General features: G+C 37.7%; 1 protein-coding gene across 1 annotated transcript in view; it reads left to right on the forward strand.

Annotated features, from left to right (window-relative positions):
• Window positions 1-4,082: 4,082 nt before the first annotated feature.
• Window positions 4,083-23,642, forward strand: part of LOC143857362 (GATA transcription factor 28-like) — a 43,325-nt gene continuing 23,765 nt past the window's right edge. Inside the window, exons 1-3 of the mRNA XM_077367791.1 lie at window positions 4,083-4,615; window positions 22,103-22,174; window positions 22,329-22,459. Of these exons, the coding sequence (XP_077223906.1) occupies window positions 4,304-4,615; window positions 22,103-22,174; window positions 22,329-22,459 (515 nt within the window). The 5' untranslated portion in view covers window positions 4,083-4,303. The remainder of the gene's footprint in view (window positions 4,616-22,102; window positions 22,175-22,328; window positions 22,460-23,642) is intronic.

Raw genomic sequence — 23,642 nt, forward strand, 5'->3', positions numbered from 1 at the left:
TGTGGCCCACTTGGCAAACACGTGGCACATGTGGTCCCACTTTGGGCCTACCATAGCATGTGGATTTTGGCTATACGGGAGGTATGAGCTCGAGACCTTTGGCTCTGATACCATGTTAACTTACCTACTTCTCCAAAAGCTTAAGCTGTTGGAGAAAGGCGTTATTTATCTTTTATACTTCAGCATCATGTCATGCATCAATTCAGTCATGTATGTGATATGAAAAAAATAAGAAAATAGATAAAATACAAAATTTCCTAAAATCCTAAAATATCCCTATGTTAAGATAACAAAATGCCATAATCCCAATAGGGTTTGTTATTGTGAGCCATGGTTTGGCTTTGATGATCTTAGCAACCTTAAAGTGAAATGGCTGTGATCAATTGAAATAATTCTCATATATCATAAATTTCGTGCCTAATCATGTAAAATTTGCAAGTGTGCTACGCCCTTTTGAGTAAACCGTAGAAATTTAAATTTTTTAAAATGTAAAAAAAAAAAAAAAAAAACACTTTTTTCAATGGCTATGAAAACCTTGTTACATTTCTGATCAAGTAAAGTTTTAAATTTTTTTAAGCAAATTCAATAGGTTTTAACAAGCAGGCAGCCAGCATTGTTCGGGTGATCGAAACCATTCATTTCTTGGACCTTGTCTTAGCCCTCCAATTGATTGATGTTTAAAAAACTCCACTAACATCACTGAAGGATGTTGTTTAAGTGATCAAAACCATTCATTTCTTGGACCTTCTATAAGATAAGGTATGGCCAGAATGTCTACTTCATAGGATAGTCCTAACCCTCTGATTGATGGATGACTGGATGTTTAAAAACCTCCACTGACATCACTGAAGGATGTATAGAACACAAGTGTGGAACACTTAAGATCTATAAAAAAATTATTTGGGTGATCAGAACCATTCATTTGTTGGGACTTGACTTAGATAACCTTCCGATTGATGGGCGTGTTTAAAATGGACACACAAGTGTGGAACACTTAAAATTTATAAAAAAAAAATTATTCGGGTGATCAAAACCATTCATTTGTTGGGCCTTGACTTAGATAGGGTGTGGCCAGAATGTCTTCTTCGTAGGATAATCCCAACCTTCAGATTGATGGATGTTTAAAATGGACGAAGCAACTGTGAAACACTTACAATTTATAAAAAAATTATTCGGATGATGAGAACCATTCATTTGTTTGGCCTTTCATGGATTTAACTATGGGTTTAATTTAGCTAAAGTGCCGTTGAAGACCTCTTGTTCAATTACTAATAGATTAGGGCATGCTCCAAAAACTTTATTCATACGCACGTTCATGGCATGTGCGTTTTTACTGGTTCATAGAAAACCTAAAAATACACTCATGACATAAAAAATGACCAAAATACCCTACTCCAATAGAAAAAAATGGAAAAATTTAGAAAAAAGTCTAAAATTTTTAAAAATCCTAAAATGCCCATGTATCATGAAAAATGACCAAAATGCCATTATCTCGTATAAGATAACCATAACTCCCTTATCTCATGCAAAATAAGAAAAAGGAAAAAAAAATAATGATAATTATAAAAAATAAAAACATCATAAAATACCCCAATATTATTGAAATAACCAAAATACTCTTATCTCATGAAAATGGGCAAAATAACCTTATCTGATGGACAGATGGGAAAAAGGAAAATAGAAAAAAATTAAAATAGGGAAAAAATCTAAAATACTCCAATGTCTTGAAAAATGATCAAAATAGTCAATGACCAAAATACCAGGTCGGTGTAAGAGAATGGTTAAGTGGGTTTTAGCCTTTAGAGGCTACCTCTTGGGTGCGTGGTCGATCCGCCATGGGAGATAACTGGAGAAACACACACAACCACAAACAATTTAGGGAATAAAAATGAACTTTTTTTCGTTGAAATGGAGAGCTATTACATTGGAGATAACTTATTCTTGCATCGAACAAAAACAAAACAAGAATAAAACGAAACAAACTTGAACAAACTACTTACGGATAAAACTTCTTGAGGTTCTCCATGTTCCAAGCATGGGGGATGGGGGTTCCGTCGAAGTCTTCAAGTCGATAGGTGCCTGGTCAAAAGACTCAAGCGACCTTATAAGGTCCTTCCCAGCTAGGGTCGAGCTTTCCCAAATTCCTCAAATCAGAAAATCTTGATCGTCAAAGGACGAGGTCTTTAGCTCTTAGAGCTCTTCCTTTCATTCTCAAGTTTTACTATCTACCAACCCTTTATGGTAGGCAGCGGTGCGGATCCAAGCTTTCTCCATTGTCTCTTCGATCAAGTCGAGGTTATTCTTCAAAAGTTCGTCGTTTTCTCGCTCGTCGTAATTCTCGACTCTGAAGGGCAGGATGCCGATCTGATGATGCCAAGATTCGTACTTGAGCCTCCGGCGGTGCCATAGATGAACTCCAATGCTTAGGATGGCCTACGCCCAAAGAAAACTACGTTATAAGGGCCCCAGAGTGTGGACTCTGGAAAACCACTCTGACGCTCAAGTTAGAAATCGGCACAACAGGGAGAACAAAGCGATAGTTGAATGGAGAATTGTAACTCTTGCTAGAGCTTGTAAGATGCATACCTTTGAGTGTGGGAGTCTATTTATAGGAGATGAGATTAAAACTATTTAAAAGACTTACCTTAATAGGAGTCTTTCGTTATTAGAGGAGTTGCCATGGAATTGATTTCTATGTTTATCTTGATACATATATGATGAAACTAGTTTCTATTTAAACCTACCGACTTTAGAGAGATGTTTCCGTTCTTCGTAAGGATTTCCCCTTGGAGGCCCTTAGGAGACAAGTTCGGTTTCGCATCACGGAGTGGTGCCATGTGTCACTTATATAAGGGGATGCCGATTTTACCCCAAGAAACGGTCTCGATCTTACATACATCCGCACCAGAGCCCTCTCGTAGGACCCAAACCCAAAAAAGTACCCTTTACCATTGATGCTACGAATGCCACGTGCGAACCAAAGATTAGAGCTAGCTGCCAAATATAAAAGGGAAATGATATATTTGCTGTTTTTCTTTCTCGGCCTCACCCCTTGTAGGGTAAAAGTGTGGTCATAAAAACACGAGAGGGGGCTGACAAGGGGTAGAAAATGGGGTGAATATATCACTTCCCAATATAAGATATAAAACATAGCTAGCCGGGGAGCACTACAACAACACTACCTAAAAGCCGACAATTTGTTTGGGAAGTGATATATTCACCCCTCGTGTTTTTCTTGGCACAGCCACCTCTAGTGTATTTATGATTGCTCTTTTACACTAGATGTAGCTGTCCCAAGCGAAAAAGGGGCAACTATATAACATTTCCCCATTTTGTTAACTGTATCTATACCCCCTCATTTTATAATCGCACTCCTCGTCTTAATAAAATAATCACGGCTTGTTAGGCAATTTCATGGGAAGCCATTTCGGCTCACTTTTGCAGGAGGGGATAAACACAGGCTCACTTTTCATGGGAAGCCATTTCGGCTCACTTTTGCAGGAGGGAATAAACACAGGCTCACTTCTTAGGAAGTTTTCCTCTTCATTTAATTCATCTGAGGTGGCTGTTATCTTCTCTTTTAATAATTGCACGAACCTAGCTTGTCTATTATTTTTTAATTGCCATGTGAATTTTTATTTTGCTAACTGTAATAACCTTCGACAGCTCTCTAAATGATAAAAGACAAGACGGTTTAGTGCAACTATAAAAAATGGTTGTGCCCATATCATTTCCCTACTTAGGTAAGACAAAAAAAGACAAAAAAAGAGGAGTGTTCTTACTAAGAAGAGGGTACGAGGATATACAATCTCCCAAGTGGTGTTACCGTAATTTCACCTTCACAGTTCGTTATGTAAAGAGCACTGCTAGGAAAACGGGACCTCCTTTTGGGAAAAACAACGGGCACCAGCCAGTAGTGCCACGTCCACTAATAAACAAAATAAAAGGTTCAAATCCCCATAAAACCAAAAAATACTTCTTGGAAAGAGTCAAATCAACGGTAACACGAGTCCCGTTTTTATTTTCAACACGGAATCCCGTTTCAAACTGTTTTCCACATATAAAAGATTCGACACCAGGTTCCCCCTGTAGAGTTCCCTTTCTTTTCAGAAAAATTTCCGTTTCCAAAACTCTCCGTGTCATCTTCTCCTTTAGGTTTTCCCAAAACCTCCAAATTTCATTTAATTCCAAGATTCTCAACGTTTTAATATATACATGCTCCCCAAACCAGTATTGCCCCAAACCTAGGGTTAGGGTTAGGGTTTCTTTTTCCCCTTTTTCCTTCTGTTAAAACTCTCCAATCATGTCTGAAACAAACCCACAAAATTCAAATCCTTCAGCTCCTCAAGATCAAAATCAACCTATCAATGTTGATCAAAATCAGACCATTAATGTTCCTTATGAAGGTGAGAATATTGAAGAGAGTGGGGGTGGCGTTACTAATGGTGAGGCTATGGAAGGAGTAGAAGAAGGTGGTAATGAGGAAGAGGGTTTGGATGGAATGGAAGAGGGTGATCCTAATTTCGCTGTTCCGCTGAGGATTCAGACCTCGAATCAGCTCATGCTTTCTTTCCAAGGCGAGGTCTATGTTTTTCATTCTGTCTCACCTGAGAAGGTCTGTGATTTTTTTTCCTTTTTGCTTCATGTTGATAAATTAGCTTGTTTATTTTTGAATATGAGGGGGACCCAGTTAGGATAGGGCAAGAAAAGTTTGAAAAATCAGTATCATGAGAATTTTTTTTATTGATAAGAATAAAATTACATGAGGGTGATATATAATCTTGGGTTTAGAGCCCATCCTAATACAAGAAAAATATAGCAATAATCGCCCATTCCCAAAAAAGAAAAGAAACAACAACATTATTTATTAAGTATATAAGGAATACACAATTGATAGAAGGTCTGCAATTTATTATGGTTATTATTGGTGGAATTGCAACTTGAATAGGGCAAGAAAAGCCTGAACAATCAGGGAAAAAAAAACTCCACTACACTGATTTATCATGAGAAAAAAAAATAAAAAATCTTGGCTGCCATATTCTTTTTTAAACCTGGAATTTATCTAGGAACGTGGGGTGGTGCCATAAATTTTATTGATGAGAATGAAATTATGTGAGGGTGATGTATATTCTTACATTTAGCCCATATGATACAAGAAAAAATATAGCAATAACCTCACTTTCCAAAAAAAAAAAAGAACAACATTATTTGTTACGTATATAAGGAATACACAATTGATAGAAGGTCTGCAATTTATTATGGTTATTATTGGTTGTTTTCATTGGCGTGGAATTGCAATTTGAATGGAACTTTTTATTGTTATTATCGTTATTAATGCTTGTTTTCATTGGGGTGGAATTGAAAGGATCTATCTTTTCTCGGAAATTGGTATCTACAAAATAGATTTAAAAAAAAAAAATCTGCAATATATAGTAATAGTTAGAGCAAGGCTTGTCCCCCTTTTATTGGTATCGCGGGGTCGAATTCATGTGTAGCCATTCATGTGTAGCTTTGGCACAGAGAAAGAACATTATGATTTTGATTATTTTTTTTTTTTTTTTTTTTAAGGTTTTGCAGTACCATTCGGCCTTTCTTGGAAGAATTGCTAGAGAAGTATTCAGATGGTTTGAAGTCTTAAGTAATTGAAGAAAGTTAATTGTTCTTGAATTTTATGTCCTACCTCATTGACTGTGGAAGGAATGCTATCAAAGGAAAGGACTTCATCGAAATCCCATTCACTGACTGTTGCATTTTTTTGTGACACATGCTCTTGAGACCCGAACGATCTTCATATTTCAAATAATTTTGTTAGGAAACACTGATTGCATGTTTAACTACAATTAAATCAAATATTGTCCCAATGAGTCCTTTCCGTTGTGGAAAGATAACTTAAAACCATCTGGAACAAATTTAAAATGCATCAGGCATAAGGCATCAAAGTTAAAATGCACCAGGCATCAAAGTTCGGGTTTTAGTGCTTTTATTTCAGTAAATGTTTTAGTGTTATTTTAGGAAGATTTAATTTTGGGATTAGACATATTAAGGAATTCGAGAACAATGATCTTTGAAAAGAGAGTAAAGAAGATTATTGCTCCAAGATAGAATCCCCCTCCATTAGGATGGCTGAATCTTAACTTTAATGTCTATTCTAAAGGGAATCTGGGTCCTGCGGGGGATTGGTGGCCTCTTTTGAGACTCAGAAGGTCACATCGTTCAATTTTTCTATGGATCAGTTGGAGTATCTGGATCCAATAAAGCAGATGTACGGGTGCTTTTATGAGGGCTGGTGTCATGGGGCAACTCACCAAAATCAAAATTTCTTCGATAAAGGGACTGTCCATGATGGCCTAGCACTACACTAGTCAGCCACTCAAGTTTGCACACACAAAGATCACACAACAACACAAGAACACAACAAAACACGAGACTTTTTAACGTGGTTCGGCCAAACCATGCCTACTCCATTGCCATCCTATTTCTCAAACTCTTTAGGCAAAAGCCATTACAAAGGAAACTCACAACAGATTGCCTATCTGTTGCCTATCAACAACGTATCTGTCGCCTATCAACAACCTACCTTCCTTTCTGTTGCCTATCTATTGCCCATCAACAGACTATGTTGCCTTGGGCAAAAAACGCCCATTACACACAAATTGCACAATCCGTGTGTCTAAGCACTTACAAATGACAAGCCACCATGTGGCATAACAGTTGCCTAACCACCCGGCCATGATTGCCTTAGGGGAAGTCTTTACAATGTGGAAGTTCATTGCCAATGCCTTGCTGCCATGTGTGCAAAAACGCCCACCAGTTGCCTTTGCCTTGCTTTCCTTGTGCCCAAGCCTTTAAACACGACCAAGCAATGCCTTGGTTTGAATCATAACCGTTTACAACCATTGCCTCCATGTGCCAACACACCCAGGCGCTTGCCAATTGTCACATGCGCACTGGTGCCCTGGTTTTGCCTATGCGTTGCCCACCAGCTAGTGCCCACCAACCAGTGCCCACCATGCAACGCCCACAAGCCAGTGCCCATTAGCCAGTGCCCGCCAACCAGTGCTAACCATCCAATGCCCGACCCAACCAGTGCCCAACTAGTCCAGTGCCAGTGCCCAACCAGTGCCCACTGATCCACACTTAAGTTAGGTTAGGTTCCCACTAATGCTTGCCTGTGCAAGCTATGCATAGCCCACACCTATGCTCTAGGCCATGCCAAAGCGTTGGCCCAATGGCCTTCTTCCCACCTTGATGTTCCAAGTGCACATTGGCAAGGGTGCAACGTGCCACAACAAGCCAATATGTGTGCCAACATTTTAAGGGGGTGACATCTGGGGTGTACACGAATTTGATGAATGCACTTTATTTTAGGAGATTCTTCAAATGCCTTATCATGGACGATGAACAGGGTCATAGATCCTTGGCGGTGTTGCATGGATTTGGATTCGCATGCCGAATTCGTGGATTCAGTAATTTTTATTAAATAAAATAAAAAATTAAAATTAAGACTTAAAATATATATATATATATATATATATATATGAGGAAACTGAACTTATGGTGAGCTAGCTTGCCCAATCACATGCCTCCCACATTTTGGGGAGTGATCCAAACCATTCATTTGCAAGGCCTTATCATAGATAGGGGGTGTACCAAAAATCAGCTCCATAGGATCATCCTAACCCCTCCATTTGTGGAGGACAAAAATGGGGCAGATTTGTGTCTGTCCATTTTTGTCCTCCACAAATGGTGGGGTTAGGATGATCCTATGGAGCTGATTTTTGGTACACCCCCCATCTATGTAAGGGACTTTCAAATGAATGGTTTAGATCATCCTAACAAAGTGGGCCCCCATGTGATTGGGTAAGCTAGCTCACCAACAGTTTCCTCATATATATATATATATATATATATATATATCTTTGAGGATGGAGGATTGAGGCGCCATTGTTTTTATTAAGAGAGGACATGTGCTTCTATAAAAAAAAAGTTAAGAAGAAAACATGTTTAAAGGAAAAATAAATGGGATTCGTATTTTAAAAGAGGCAACGATGTGTCGGATTCGCTTGAAAAAACAAGATTCGGGTCGGACAAGGCTACGACAAGAATCCGGATGTGTCTTACGTGAGTCCATGTCTGATTCACGTGTGGAGACGTGTCGACACCGATTCAGCAATGGGGGCAAATAATCCATGCAACACAAATCCTTGGAAACAAACTGACTTAATATTGGAAATCTGCGATTTATAATCGACTATTAAGTTGATGTTTAGTCACACGATGCAGTCGGCAAATGCTCATGCGGTTAAATTGGTGAATGAGGGCCTAGAAAAGGAGGAGATCACGTTCTCGGGCCCAGAACTGGGTCGTTGTTGGCCTGCTTTTTCTATGGCTGTTTGTGGGGTTCCTTGTCCCTGCCCATGTATTTCTTGCTTTGATTAAAATCGTTACTTTAAAACTATGATTTAACGGACGCCTCGAATTTATTGCTGACACACGTGTCCTGCCATGTTCGACACGACACGCGTGTCCACCAGTGTCGACAGTCCTTTGGACACTTTTAAATGTACTGCTACTTAATGTGGGTGCGTGGACACATTTTTGTGCCGTGTGAAGTATGACATTCTGTTTTATTATTGCATATTGTGTTTACCTCTTTTATTATTAACTCTTCTTTTATTATAAACTATTTTTAGCTCTTCTTTAACTAATTTTTGCTGTTGTATCATATATATACTTTCTATTTTGAGAAAACGGTTTCTACACACTAGTGTAGATAAGTTATCTACACACTAGCTTAAAATACAGTGGGGCCCACATTGTTTGGGTGATCCAAAGCATTCATTTGATGGGCCCTCACATAGATAGGGTGTGCCCAAAAAATCAGCTTCATAGGATCATCCTAACCCTTCGAACTGTGGAGGCAAAAAATGGACAGATTTGTGAAGGTTTATACACGTCCATTTTACCTCCACAAATCTTAGGGTTGGGATGATCCTATGGAGCTAATTTTTTGTGGACAACTTATCTATGTGAGGGCCAATCAAATGAATGGTTTGGATCACCCAAATAATATGCCCTCCACTGTATTTTAAGCTAGTGTGTAGATAACTTATCTACACTTGTGTGTAGAAACCGTTTTCTCTTCTATTTTAGCCGTGTCCCCGTTTCTAAATTTTTAGCGTTCGCTGTGTCCGACACTCCATGTCATTGTCGACACACGACACCCGTGTCCGTGTCCACAAATCATAGCTTTAGAACCATTAAAAAAAAAAAAAACGTCGTTACTTTAAAAAAAATGGTTTTCTAATTGGATTAGACTAGCTTTAGCAAGTTAAGCCACTGGGATAGTTTCTTTCTTTATTTGTTTAAATAGAATCCTAATTAGAAGTTTAAAGACAAATTGGCAACTCAAGATTTGCATTGAGTTTAATTTCCAAATTTGGAAGGAGACTTACTATGCAATAATGCAAGCCAAGAAGAAGTCTCTAGAATCCGTGTGGAGGGATCTATTTATATATGCCCATGGCCAGATTTTTTTTATGACATGATACATAAAAAATTTGAAGCTTGGAATTGCAACTTGAATATGATAGTGTCACCTTCAATCATGGTATGATGCCTTGATCAAACCTAATGGTGTAATGCTGTAGGATATATTGGTGTGATGTCTTGGTAGCTATCTTCTTCTCTTTCTTCATTAAATGTGCTTTTAGTTCTCCAATTTCAATATTTCCTTCCAATCTTTGTTCTTCTCTTTGAATTATTCAGTTTGCTTCTTCAATTGAGAGGAATTGTTTCTAAGTGTTTCTTCCTATTTTCCAGAGCTCTATCTTGAATCCTAATCCTACCTTCGATCAAGGTTCTTTGTGATTAAAAGTCCATTAAGTTCACTACCAGATCTAACCCTTGGATCTGTTTTAAAATTTCTCCGTATTTTGACCTATCATAAAAGTTTATACTCATGCCTTTATCTTTCCTCATGTGATTCTGATTTCAACTCTTACTCACATTTAATTGGATTCCATGTTGTTCACCTTCTAATTGACTTTTCTACCAAATCTGTCCCTATACCGTTTTTGAAATTCTCTCCCATAGCCCATCCTATGGGGGGCACTTGAGTTAAATCAAGTTTGGGTTTCAGTGCTTTTATTTTAGTAAAGGTTTAAGAGTTACTTTAGGAAGAGTTAATTTTGGGACTAGACAATATATGAAGAGTTAATTTTTAGGAAGAGTTAATTTCCAAGAGTTATCTTGGAAATTGGTATCTACAGATTATATTTTTTTTTAAACCTGAAATGTATAGCACTAGTCAGAGCAAGTCTTGTCCCCCCTTTATTGGTATCACAGGCTTTAATTCATGCGTAGCTTTGGCACAGAGAAAGAACACTACGATTTTGATTATTTATTTATTATTTTTAGGTTTTTGCATTACTATTCTGCGTTTTTATGAAAAATTGCAAGAGAAGTATATGGTAGAATAATTTTGACGGATTTTGGATGGTTTTAAGTCTTTAAGTAATCACAAAAAGTTCATTGTTCTTATTCTTTATGTCCTATCTCATTGATTGAGGAAGGAATGCTATCAAAGGAAAGGGCCTTCATCAAAATCCCGTTCATTCACTGCTGCATGGTTTGTTGTGAAACGAGCTCTTGAGACCCCGAAGATCCACATATTTAAAATAATTTTATTAGGGAACACTATTGCATGTTTAAGTACGATTAAATCAAATATAGTCCCAATGAGTCCTTTCCGTCACGAAAAGCAAAATTAAAACACAGTAGGCACAAAGTTAAAACGCATTCGGCGTTGCCACATAGGTACATTATGAGCAAAATGGTGTCCTCATTTGGCTTAAGAGGCTTTGGGTGAGAGTGTGTAGGTTACTTATTGGGACTTTCTTCTATCGAAAGTTAGGGGCATTATGATTTCATTCGATGTCATTCTATCCCGTCTGCCAATCACCCACTGATGGGAACCATCACGTCAACTCGTCAAGTGATACAAAGTAAAGTGAAGTCGAACCATTACCTCTTCAAATGGGGCCAACGTGATACATCCTCTCCCTGTTAGGCCTCAAACTGAAGCCACAAGGGAGGGGAGGGGTGAATTTGTCTTTTTTGGCAAATTTTATTTTGGTCACACTGGCAAAAGGGGATATTTTCCCTTTCTTTGAGTTTTCATAGTTCTTTTTCCTGTTCCTAACTCCTGCCCGGGTAGTTCCCAATATTTGGCACTTTCTATACTTCGTGCGTGCAACATAAACAAATTCGCTCATGAGAGCCCTTGAGTTGGTTGCAAGTTTGGGTTTTAGTGCTTTTATTTTAGCAAAGGTTGTAGAGTTATTCTAGTTATAATTAATTTGGCTACTAATTTCTATTTAACTTGTTTGAAGTTAATGTTAACTAATTTCTTAATTGGGTTAGACTAGCTTTAGGTGAAGCCACTAGGATAGTTTCTTTCTTTAATTGTTTTACTAAATTTCTAATTAGAAGTTTAAATAGATATTGGCAGCTCATGATTTCATAGTGTTTAATTAGTAAATGCACTTTATATCTTATTAGTAAAGCCTAAATGTCCTTATTGAAAACTAAAGCGCTAACGAGCAAGAAAAGGCCCCTTACTATATATATAGGCTAACGCGCCTTACATCAGATCACAAAACAATAGCTAAAAAGGCACTTTTTCGTAGTGTTTGAGCTTGATTAGTGCTTGAGGTCCTCCTCCCCGGCACTGGATCAGTCACTAAGCTAGTGTGCAACTATCACACCATCCGTTTTTCGATTCGTTCTATGTTCAGCTACATTTTTTTTAGGCACGCTTACTGTCTTATACTGGATCAGCCTAGAGGTACCAGAGAAGGCTCTCGTCTTGTTGGGTGACATCAGTTGACCGTGGACAATCTTTAGCATTTTATCTTATCTAACCACTGACATGATCTTAACCATAGTCGAGAGTATACTACACCTGCTGGTACCCCACCTTCTCCCAAAGGAAGAGGGGCTACCTTACTCCGAACAAGATCATAACACCTAAATTGGCGACCATATTTTTGGAAGGAGTCTTACGATGCATGTAAAGAGGAAGTCTCTAGAATCCATGTGGAGGGATCTATATATAGGCCTATGGCTGGAATTTTTTTATGAAATGATAAATAAAAATTCTGAAACTTGTAATTCCAACATGAATGTGATATCATCACCTTCGATCTTGTTGTGATGCCTCGATTGAACCTAATGGTGTAAGGCCGTAGGATATCTTGGTATGATGCCTTGGTGTGATGCATCTCTTCTTCTCTCTTTCTCTATAAAATGTGCATGTAATTCTCCAATTTCAAATTTTCCTTACTTCCAATCTTTGTTCTTCTCTTTAAATAATTGTGTTTGTTTCTTAAATTGAGTAGGAATGTTTCTAAGTGTTTCTTCAAATTTTGAGGGCTCCATCTTGAATCCTAATTCTACTGCTAGATCAAGGTTCGTTGTGGTAAAAAGTTCATTATGTTCACAATCAGATCTGACCGTTGGACCTGTTTCAAAATTTCTTCGTATTTTGACCCGTCATAAAAACTGGTGTTCACGCCCCTATCTTTCCTACTGTGATTCTGATTTTAAATCTCACCAACATTTAATTGAATTTCTTATAGTCACCTTCTAATTGACTTTTCCTACCAAATCAGTCCCTATACTGTTTTTGACATTCTCTACATCTTATGGGGGGCACTTGAGTCAGATTGCAAGTTTGGGTTTTAATACTTTTATTTTAGTAAAGGTTTTAGAGTTATTTTAGGAATAGTTAATTTTTGGATCAGACATATTAGAGAATTGGAGAATGGTGATCTTTAAAAAAGAAAGAAAAAGAAGATTATTGCTCAAAGATGGAATCCCCCTCCATTAGGATTGTTGTATCTTAACTTTGATGGCTGTTCTAAAGGGAATCCGGGTCCTGCGGGGATTGGTGGCAATTTTAGAGACTTGGAGGGTCACATTGCTCAATCTTTCTGTGGATTAGTTGGTGGATGTGGAGGATCCAATGATGTGGAAGCACGGGCGCTTTTATGAGGGCTGAGGCGGTATGTGAATTCGATGAGTGCACCTCTTAATCTAGGAGATTCTTCAAATGCCTGGTGTGGGCAATGAACAAGGTCATAGATCCTTAGAAACCTGCTGACATAATATTGGAGCTCCGCGATTTATGCTCGACCTTCAGTCACTTGAAACAGTCGGCAAATGCTCATGCGGATAAATTGGCGAATGAGGGTCTAGAAAAGGAGGATATCACGTTATCGGGCCCGAAACTGGGTCGTTGCAGGCCTGCGTTTTCTATGGTTGTTTGTGGGGCTCCTAGTCCCTGCGCATGTATTTCTTGCTTTGATTAAAATCGTTGCTTAAAAAAGGTTTCCTAATTGGGTTAGACTAGCTTTAAAAAGTCGAGCCACTAGGATAGTTTCTTTCTTTATTTGTTTAAATAGATTTCTTATTATAAGTTTAAAGAGAAATTGGCAACTCAAGATTTGCTTGGAGTTTAATTTCCAAATTTGGAAGGCTCGCAATTGCAACTTGACTATGATATCGTCACCTTCAATCATGGTATGTTGCCTTGATCAAATCTAGTAGTGTAATGCTGTAAGGATAATTGGTGTGATGCCTGGGTAGCTATCTTCTTTTCTCTTCATTAAATGTGCTTATAATTCTCAAATTCCAATATTTCCTTACTTCCAATATTTGTTCTTCTCTTTGAATTATTCAGTTTGCATCTTCTATTGAGAGGGACTGTTTCTAAGTGGTTCTTCCAATTTTCCTGAGCTCCATCTTGAATCCTAATCCTAACTTAAATCAAGGTTCTTTGTGATCAAAACTCAAAAGTCCAATAAGTTCACAAGCAGATCTGACCCTTGGATCTGTTTTAAAATTTCTCTGTATTTTGAACTATCATAAAAGTATATAGTCATGCCCCTATTTTTCCTCATGTGATTCTGATTTCAAGTCTTACCCGCATTTCATGGGATTCCATCTAGTTCACCTTCTAATTGATTTTTTTTCCACCAAATCTGTCCCGATACTGTTTTTAAAATTCTCTCCCATAGCCCATCCTACAACGGAACACTTGAGTTAATTGCAAGTTTGGGTTTTATTGATTTTATTTTAGTTAAGATTTAAGGGTTATATCAGGAAGAGTTAATTTCCAAGAGTTTTCTTGGAAATTGGTATATACATATTAGATGTTTTTTTAAAACCTGCAATGTATAGCACTAGTCAGAGCAAGTCTTGTCCCCCCTTTATATGGTATCACAGGCTCGAAATCATGCGTAGCTTTGGCACAGGGAAAGAACATTATGATTTTGATTATTTATTTATTATTTTTAAGGTTTTACAGTACCATTCTGCGTTTTTAGGAAGAATTGCAAGCAAGTATTCAGTAGAATAATTTTGACAGAACTATTCAAAAAAATAAAAATAAAAATTTGACAGTTTTTTGATGGTTTAAAGTCTTCAAGTAATTGCAGAAAGTTCATTGTTCTGGATACCTCATTGATTGTGGAAGGAGTGCTATCAAAGGAAAGGCCTTCATAGAAATCTCATTCACCCACTGCTGCATGTTTTTTGTGTCATGAGCTCTTGAGACCCGAATGGCTCTCATATTTCAAATAATGTAGGGAACACTGATTGCATGTTTAACTATGATTAAATCAAATATTGTCCCAATGAGTCCTTTTCGTCACGAAAAGCAAAGTCAAAACACAGTAGGCACAAAGTTTAAATGCGTAAGGCATTGCCGGAGATGAAAGGTGTATGCCTGTAATTCTAGGAGATATTTTCCACATAGTTATATTATGAGCATAATGGTGTTCTCATTTGGCTTAAGAGGCTTTGGGTGTGAGCATGTAAGTTACTTAGTAGGGACTCTCTTCTACCGAAATTTAGGGGCATTAGCATGCAATGACATCCTTTCGATATATGCTTTCCATCTCGTCTGCCTATCACCCACTGATGGGAACCATCGACGTCAAGAGATAGGAAGCAAAGTGAAGTTGGACCAATACCTCTTCAAGTGGGGCCCACATGATACATCCACCTCTTGTTAGGCCTCAAATGGAATCCATAAGAGAGAGGATGGGTAAACTCATCCTTTTGACAAATTTGATTTTGGTCACACTGTCAAAAGGGGATATTTTCCCGTTCTTTGAGTTTTCATAGCTCTTGTTCCTGTTCCTAACCATTATCTCTATGAATATGAAGGAATTATTCCATTATTGATCACTAATAATAGTGAAATCAATGGTCAATCCCCTGGTAGTTCCCAATATTTGGTGCTTTCCATATTTCATGGGCGCAGCATAAACAAATTCGCTCATGAGGGCACTTGAGTTGGTTGCAAGTTTGGTTTTCTGTGCTTTTATTTTAGTAAAGGTGTAGAGTTATTCTAGGAAGAGTTAATTTTGGGACTAATTTCTATTTAACTTGTTTGGAGTTAATGTTAGCTTGTTTCCTAAGCGGGTTAGACTAGCTTTAGTAAGTCAAGCCACTAGGATAGTTTGTTTTTTTAATTGTTTTAATAGATTTCTAATCAGAAGTTTAAAGAGAAATTGGCAACTCACGATTTGCATGGAGTTTAATTTCCAAATTTGGAAGGAGAATTGCTATGCATGTCAAGAGGAAGTCTCTAGGATCCGCGTGGAGGGATCTATATATTGGCCTACAGCCAGAATTTTTTTTATTGACATGATAAATAAAAATGTTGAAGCTTGCACTTGTAACTTGAATGTGATATCGTCGCCTTCGATCTTGGTGTGATGCCTTGATCAAACCTAATGGCGTAATGCCACAGGATATCTTGGTGTGATGCCATGGTAACCCTCTTCTTCTCTATTTCTCTATAAAATGTGCCTATAAATCTCCAATTTCAATCTTTCCTTACAATATTTGTTGCTCTTCAAATAATTGAGTTGCTTCTTGAATTGTGCTGAACTGTTTCTACAAGCCACCAGGATAGTTTCTTTCTTTAATTGTTTTAATAGATTTCTAATCAGAAGTTTAGAGAGAAATCGGGAACTCACGATTTGCATGGAGTTTAATTTCCCAATTTGGAGGGAGGATTACTATGCAAGTCAAGAGGAAGTCTCTAGGATCCACGCGGAGGGATCTATATATTGGCCTACAGCCAGAATTTTTTTTATGACATGATAAATAAAAATGTTGAAGCTTGCAATTGTAACTTGAATGTGATATCATCGCCTTCGATCTTGGTGTGATGCCTTGATCAAACCTAATGGTGTAATGCCACAGGATATTTTGGTGTGATGCCATGCCAACCCTCTTCTTCTCTAACTTGAATGTGACATCGTCGCCTTTGATCTTGGTGTGATGCCTTGATCAAACTTAATTGCCGTAATGCCACAGGATATCTTGGTGTGATGCCATGGTAACCCTCTTCCTCTCTATTTCTCTATAAAATGCGCTTATAAATCTCCAATTTCAATCTTTCCTTAATCCTTACAATATTTATTCTTCTTCAAATAATTGAGTTGCTTCTTGAATTGAGCCGAACTCTTTCTAAGTGTTTCTTAAAATTTTCTAGGTCTCCATCTTGAATTGTAATTCTACTGTTAGATCAAGGTTCTCTTTGAAAAAAAAAATTGAATAAGTTCACAAGCAGATCTCATCATTTAAAAAAAAAGAGAGTTCACAAGCAGATCTGACCCTTGGATCTGTTTCAAAATTTCTGGGTCTTTTGACCTGTCATAAAAATTGATATTCAAGCCCCTATCTTTCCTTCTGCGATTCTGATTTCAAATCTCACCCACATTTAATTGGATTCCATCTAGTTCACCTTCATATTGACTTTTCTTACGAAATCAGTCCCTATACTATTTTTGAACTTCTCTCCCATAGCCCATCTTACTGGGAGCACTTGAGTTGATTGCAAGTTTGGGATTTAGTGACTTTATATTAGCAAAGGTTTTAGAGTTATTTTAGGAAGAGTTGATTTTGGGATTTAGACATATTAAGGAATTGGAGAATGGTCATCTTTGAAAAGAGAGTAAAGAAGATTAGAATCCCCCTCCATTAGGATGTCTGAAGCTCAACTTTGATGGCTGTTCTAAAGGGAATCCGGGTTCTGCGGGGATTGGTGGTCTCTTTAGAGACTTGGAAGGTCACTGGATCAGTTGGAGCATGTGGATCCAATGAAGCAGAAGCACGAGTGCTTTTATGAGGGCTGAGGTTGTACACGAATTCGATGAATGCACCTCTTAATTTAGGAGATACTCAAATACCTACGATGAACAATGTCATATATCGTTGGAAACTAGCTGTAAGTCATATTGGAGATCTGCGATTTATGATTGACCATTCAGCCGATATTCAGTCACATGAAGTGGTCGGCAAATGTTCACGCAGATAAATTGGCTATGAGTTAGCCGACACTTGAATTTATTGTTGATACATGTGCCTGCCGTGTCCGACACGACACGCATGTCCACACGTGTCGACACTCCTTTGAACACTTTTAATGTATTTCTGTGATTGTTACAGTTAATATGGGCACGTGGACACGTATTTGTGTAATAATCAATTATTTTATGTGTGTGTACGTATGACCATTTCTAGAGTTTTAGATGTTGCCATGTTAGATAACTCATATTCGTGTTGAAACTTGACACATGAATCCCTATCGACAAATTATGATTACATATACTTTCTATTTTAGCTGTGCCCCCATTTCTAAATTTTGGGAATTTGCCGTGTCCGACACTCTGTGTAGTGTCGACCAGTGTTTAAAAACGCGGATTTGACGCGGAACGCGGCCAGGAAAAATCCTTGTCGACTCAACGCGGACGCGGCCAAGAATGCGGTTGACGAGGTTGACGCGGTCATAACTTGGGAGAGTCGAAGGAGTTTAATGACTATGTAGGGCAAAACGCGGAATGCGGATGTGGTGCAATGCGGAACGCGGCCAAGGCAAAAAGGAGTCGACTCGGGGGAGTTCCTTGTCGAGTCAAGGAGTTTTTGAACACTGGTGTCGACACGCGACACTCGTGTCCGTGTCCACAAATCATAGTAAATTGGCGAATGAGGGCTTAGAAACATGGTTTCAAATTTCGGTTTCGGAATGTGTTTCGGTTCTCACCGCCGAAATTTCGAAATTTTGGCCGAAATCCGCGAAATCACATTAACGCCTATTTTTTCTCGTACATAATTTCGATAGAAATTTTGGTAATTTCAGCTGAAATTTTGGCGTAAATGAAATGAAATTTCGACCGAAATATCGAAATTTCGGCCGAAATAAACTACGGTTTTGGTCTCCACTGAAACCGGACGAACTTTAAAACCATGCTTAGAAAAGGTGGATATCACATTCTCGGGTCCGAAACTGGGTCGTTGTAGGCCTGCGTTTTTATGGTTGTGTGCGGGGGCTCCTTGTCCCCTCCCATGCATTTCTTGCTTTGAGTAAAATTTTTACTTTTAAAAAAAAGTTTCCTAATTGGGTTATACCAGCTTTAGTAAGTCAAGCCACCAGGATAGTCTCTCTTTAATCTTTTAAATAGAATCCTAATTAATTTGGAGAAAAACTAATCATAATTAGTATTTTCCAAAAAGAAAATTTCTAATTATTAGTTTACAGAGAAATAGGCAACTCAAGATTTGCATGGAGTTTAATTTCCAAATTTGGAAGGAGACTTACTAAGCAATAATGCAAGTCGAGAAGAAGTCCCTACAATCTGTGTGTGTGTGTGTGTGTGACTTACGTGTGTGTGTGTGTGTGTGTGTGTGACTTGCGGCCAGAATTTTTTATGACATGATACATAAAATTTTTGAAGCTTACAGTTGCAACTTGAATGTGATATTGTCACCCTCGATCTTAGTATGATGCCTTGATCAAACCTTATGGTGTAATGCCGTTGAATATATTGGTGTGATGCCTTGGTAACTATCTTATTCTCTCTTTCTCTATAAAATGTGCTTATAATTCTCCAATTTCAATCTTTCAGTACTTCCAATCTTTGTTATTCTCTTCAAATAATTGAGTTTGCTTCTTGAATTGAGCTTGACTGTTTCCAAGTGTTTCTTCAAATTTTCGAGGGATCCATCTTGAATCCTAATTCTAATGTTAGATCAAGGTTCTTTGTGATCAAAAGTCCAATAAGTTCACAAGCAGATCTGACCCTTGGATCTGTTTCAAAATTTCTTGGTATTTTGTCTGGTCATAAAAGTTGATATTCACACCCCTATCTTTCCTACTGTGATTCTGATTTGAAAGTCTCACCCACATTTAACTGGATTCGATGTAATTCACCTTCTAATTGACTTTTCCCACTAAATCAGTCCCTATACTGTATTTGAAATTCTCTCCTGTAGCCCATCCTACGGGGGCACTTGAGTTTATTACTTTATTGCATGTTTGGGTTTTAGTGCTTTTATTTTAGTAAAGGTTTTCACGTTATTTTAGGAAGAGTTAATTTTGGGATTCCGACATATCAAGGAATTGGAGAACATTGATCTTTGACAAGAGAGTAAAAAAAGGGCGGCCCAGTGCATGAGGCTCCCGCCATTGCGAGGGAGGTCTGGGGAGGGCTAGATGTACGCAGCCTCTCCCCTGCTTTGCAGAGGCTCCCTCCAAGAGGGAATCTTTGACAAGAGAGTAAAGAAGATTATTTCTCCAAGATGGAATCTCCCTCCATTAGGATGGATGAAGCTTAAACTTTGATTGCTGTTCTAAAGGGACTCTGAGTTGTGCGGGGATTGGTGGCCTTTTTAGAGACTTGGAAGGTCACATCGTTCAATCTTTCTCTGGACCAGTTGGAGTATGTGGATCCAATGAAGCAGTGTTTAAAAACGCGGATGTGATGCGGAACGCGGCCAAGGAAAATCCTTGTCTACTCGGTGCGGACGCGGCTAAGAACACGGTTGACGCGGTCATAACTCGGGAGAGTCAAAGGAGTTTATTGACTATGTAGGGCAAAACGCAGAATGCGGATGTGGTGCAATGCGGAATGCGGCCCAGCTAAAAAGGAGTCAACTTGGGCGAGTTCCTTGTTGAGTCAAGGAGTTTTTAAACACTGCAATGAAGCAGAAGCGTGTCTGCTTTCATGGGGGCTGAGGTGCTACGCAAACTCGATGAATGCATCTCTTAATTTAGAAGGAGATTCTTTGAATGCTTTAGCATGGGCGATGAACAAGGTCCTAGGTCTAGTTGATGTAATATTGGAGATCCACGATTTATGCTCTTTCATTCAGCCGATGCTCAGTCGCACGAAGCGGTTGGCAATTGGTCAAGTGGATAAATCGCGGAATGAGGGCCTAGAAAATGGGGATATAACATTCTCAGGCCCGATGGTGGGTTAGGGCTTTTTATGTTTTGTCTGTAACTGGGTCGTTGCTGGCCTCTGTTTTCTATTATTGTTTGTAGGACACCTTGTCTCCTCCCATGTATTCTTGCTTATGACGAAATCGTTACTTTTCAAAAAAATAAAAATAAATAAAAAGTTTTCCTAATTTGGTTAGACTAGCTTTAGTAAGTCAAGCCACTAGGATAGTTTTGTTGTTGAATTGTTTTAATTGAATCCTAATTAGAAGTTTAAAGAGAAATTGACTACTCAACATTTGCATGGAATTTAATTTCCAAATTTGGAAGGAGACTTACTATGCAGTAATGCAAGTCAAGAAGAAGTCACTAGAATCCGTGCAGAGGGATCTGTTTTAATGGGCATATGGCCAGAATTTCTTTTTACTACACCATGGATAAAAATTTCATACCTTCAATCTTGGTACGATGCCTTGGTCAAACTTAACGTTGTGATGCCTTGGTAACTATCTTCTTCTCCCTTTCTCCATTAAATGTGCTTATAATTCTCCAATTTCAATCTTTCCTTCCAATCTTTATTCTACTGTTCAAATAATTCAGTTTGCATCTTGAATTGAGACAGACTATTTCTAAGTGTTTCTTCCAATTTTTGAGAGCTCCATCTTGAATCCTAATCCTACTATTTGATCAAGGTTCTCTGTGATCCAAAGTCCAATAAGTTCACAAGAAGATCTGACCTTTGGATCTGTTTCAAAATTTCTGGGTATTTTGACCTGTCATATAAATTGGTATTAACACACCTATGTTTCCTATTGTGATTCTGATTTCAAATCTCGCCCACATGTAATTGGATCCCATCTAGTTCACCTTCTAATTGATTTTTTCCTACCAAATTAGCCCCTATACTGTTTTTGAAATTCTATCCCATTGCGCATCCTATGTCACCCATCCAACTATGGCTTTTGCGTTTAATTACTGAATGTTAGGTCACTCTACGATCAATTCTGCAGTGTCATTAATATAGATTTTAGCACATATTTTCTCAACATAATATGGGATTACTAGTTTATTTGATGTACCTTTGATTGCTGGGAGTCCTGGACCAGCTTCCAGCTGTGGATTCGCCATTGTAATTGAAATTTTGGAAGTGCAAGAGAAGTAGTGGAGAGAATTATTTTTTTGACCTGTCATAAAAATTTGATTAGAGAGAGAATTCTTTTATGCTGTTCTCTTTTGCGTGGATAGTTTTTGGTGATATTATAGTTATAGAAAAAATATTTATGTAGTAGCTTTGACATCTTTTGTTTGAGTTAAAGTGGTTGCATTTCCTTTGGACGATCCTGAAAATCTAGTTCTTCATTTATTAAATTCATTGCCTGCCATGCTTTGGTTGGTATAGACTTATAGAGGACTAGAGATACATATCTCGATGCATTGTTAACCCTTTGGAGTCGCTGTTACTTTCTTTTCTTTTCTTGCTATTTTTTTTCTTCTAATCTTGATAATTGTATTCACTTTAAAACTGTCATTATATATTAATGCCCTTTGAATAGGGAAGAAACTGATCTGACATATTTGTAAATTGTAATAATGACGCTTTCTATAAATCTCATAAGGCATTTTCTGTTATTTCAAACTAAGTTGCTGTATCGAGTGTGCTTCTTCTTTGTTGTCAGCTGAAGTTTTGTAACTGTTAGTTCATATGAATAGTTGAAATAGTGATTTTGTTGGATTATGTTTAGCCATTTTTTACTCTCATGTCACCTCTTTATTTACTTCCACCACTTGCTTTCTGTCTTACAGGTGCAAGCAGTACTACTACTTTTGGGTGGGCGTGAAATGCATAGCAGTGGTGAAGCGAATCAGAATAACAGGGTATTTCTGCACATGCGGAAGTTCCATTGTTCTTCTTATTCTTCTTCTTCTTCTTATTCTTGTTCTTATTATTATTATTATTATTATTATTATTATTATTATTATGTTACTGGTTGGATGTGTCCACTAACTGCTTTACCTGCATTTCCTGCAGGGCGGCGATACTCCACGACGCTCGAATGTTCCACAGAGACTCGCTTCTCTGATTAGGTTCCGTGAAAAGCGAAAAGACCGATGTTTTGATAAGAAAATCCGATATAATGTCCGCAAGGAGGTTGCTCTCAGGTAAATAGTAGTAGGATACTCTGTACATCTGGTGTTACAATTTATTTCTGATTGGCCCTATTTCCATAAATCTGTGCGGTTTCCTTTAAAGTACTTTGTCATAATGATAATTTCCTTGTTTCCTCAGTTGTATTACGAAAAACAAAATTAGTATATTTTTTTCACATTTGCCTATAGTTTTTAAATAATTCACTCACATTGCTTTCTGGCGCTTGTGTTACTGTTGTATCAGTAGTCATAATTTATGGTCAGAACAAATTTCTTGATATTTTCACATAACTTTCTCTTAGGGCTGTTATTTAGTCTCTTTCTTTATCTTGTCATTGCTAAAATTGAAACTTACAGAGTGAGTATATTATCTATGCAATATCATGTGCATCAGAGTTTGAGTATTAGGAGTAAAAAACTAAAATACTAGGTTTGGAAAATTAAATACAGATATATTAATATCTTTTACCTGTTAAATATATGATAGCTTATTATATATTATCTATGCAATATCATGTGCATCAGAGTTTTAGTATTAGGAGTAAAAAACTAAAATACTAGGTTTGGAAAATTAAATACAGATATATTAATATCTTTTACCTGTTAAATATATGATAGCTTATTATTTATCACATTTGTTGCCGCATTTACTATATTATTTTAAGCCATTTACCTGCATTTTATTTTCTTTTATCTCTTATTTTTCCATCCTTTTTACTGGTGCATTATTAAAAGTTGAAGATTACAATGCTGAAACAAGGCCCACAAAAAGGGCCTGAACATAAATATACAAAAGAAAAATACAATTCAAAGTGAAAAAGGAATGAAACAAATACAAGCATTTGGTGTCAAATAAATATCTTGCTATGGGAACCATTCAACAAAAATACTTACCCCAGGAAGCACCAAAAACTAGCTAATCTGCCAGAGAATGTCCTTCATGATGGATGCGGGAGAACAAGAGAGATCGGTTGGCATGATGTCCTCCATTTCTCTGAACAAACCAGATGATGGGGGACCATCCAAGATGCCATGAAGAATCAATGAGTTACGAAGATGGGGCCTATCGTCGATCTTAAAAGAGTTTTATTTAGCTTTTAGAGGGTGAGCCTTGGCGCAACGGTAAGGTTGCTCCATTATGACCTGGTGGTCACGGGTTCAAGTCACAGAAACAGCCTCCCTGCAAAGCAGGGGT

Source organism: Tasmannia lanceolata, unplaced genomic scaffold (genome assembly GCF_043159265.1).
Source record: "Tasmannia lanceolata isolate RefF3 unplaced genomic scaffold, GAP_Taslan_0.1 ptg000024l, whole genome shotgun sequence".
NCBI lineage: Eukaryota > Viridiplantae > Streptophyta > Magnoliopsida > Canellales > Winteraceae > Tasmannia > Tasmannia lanceolata.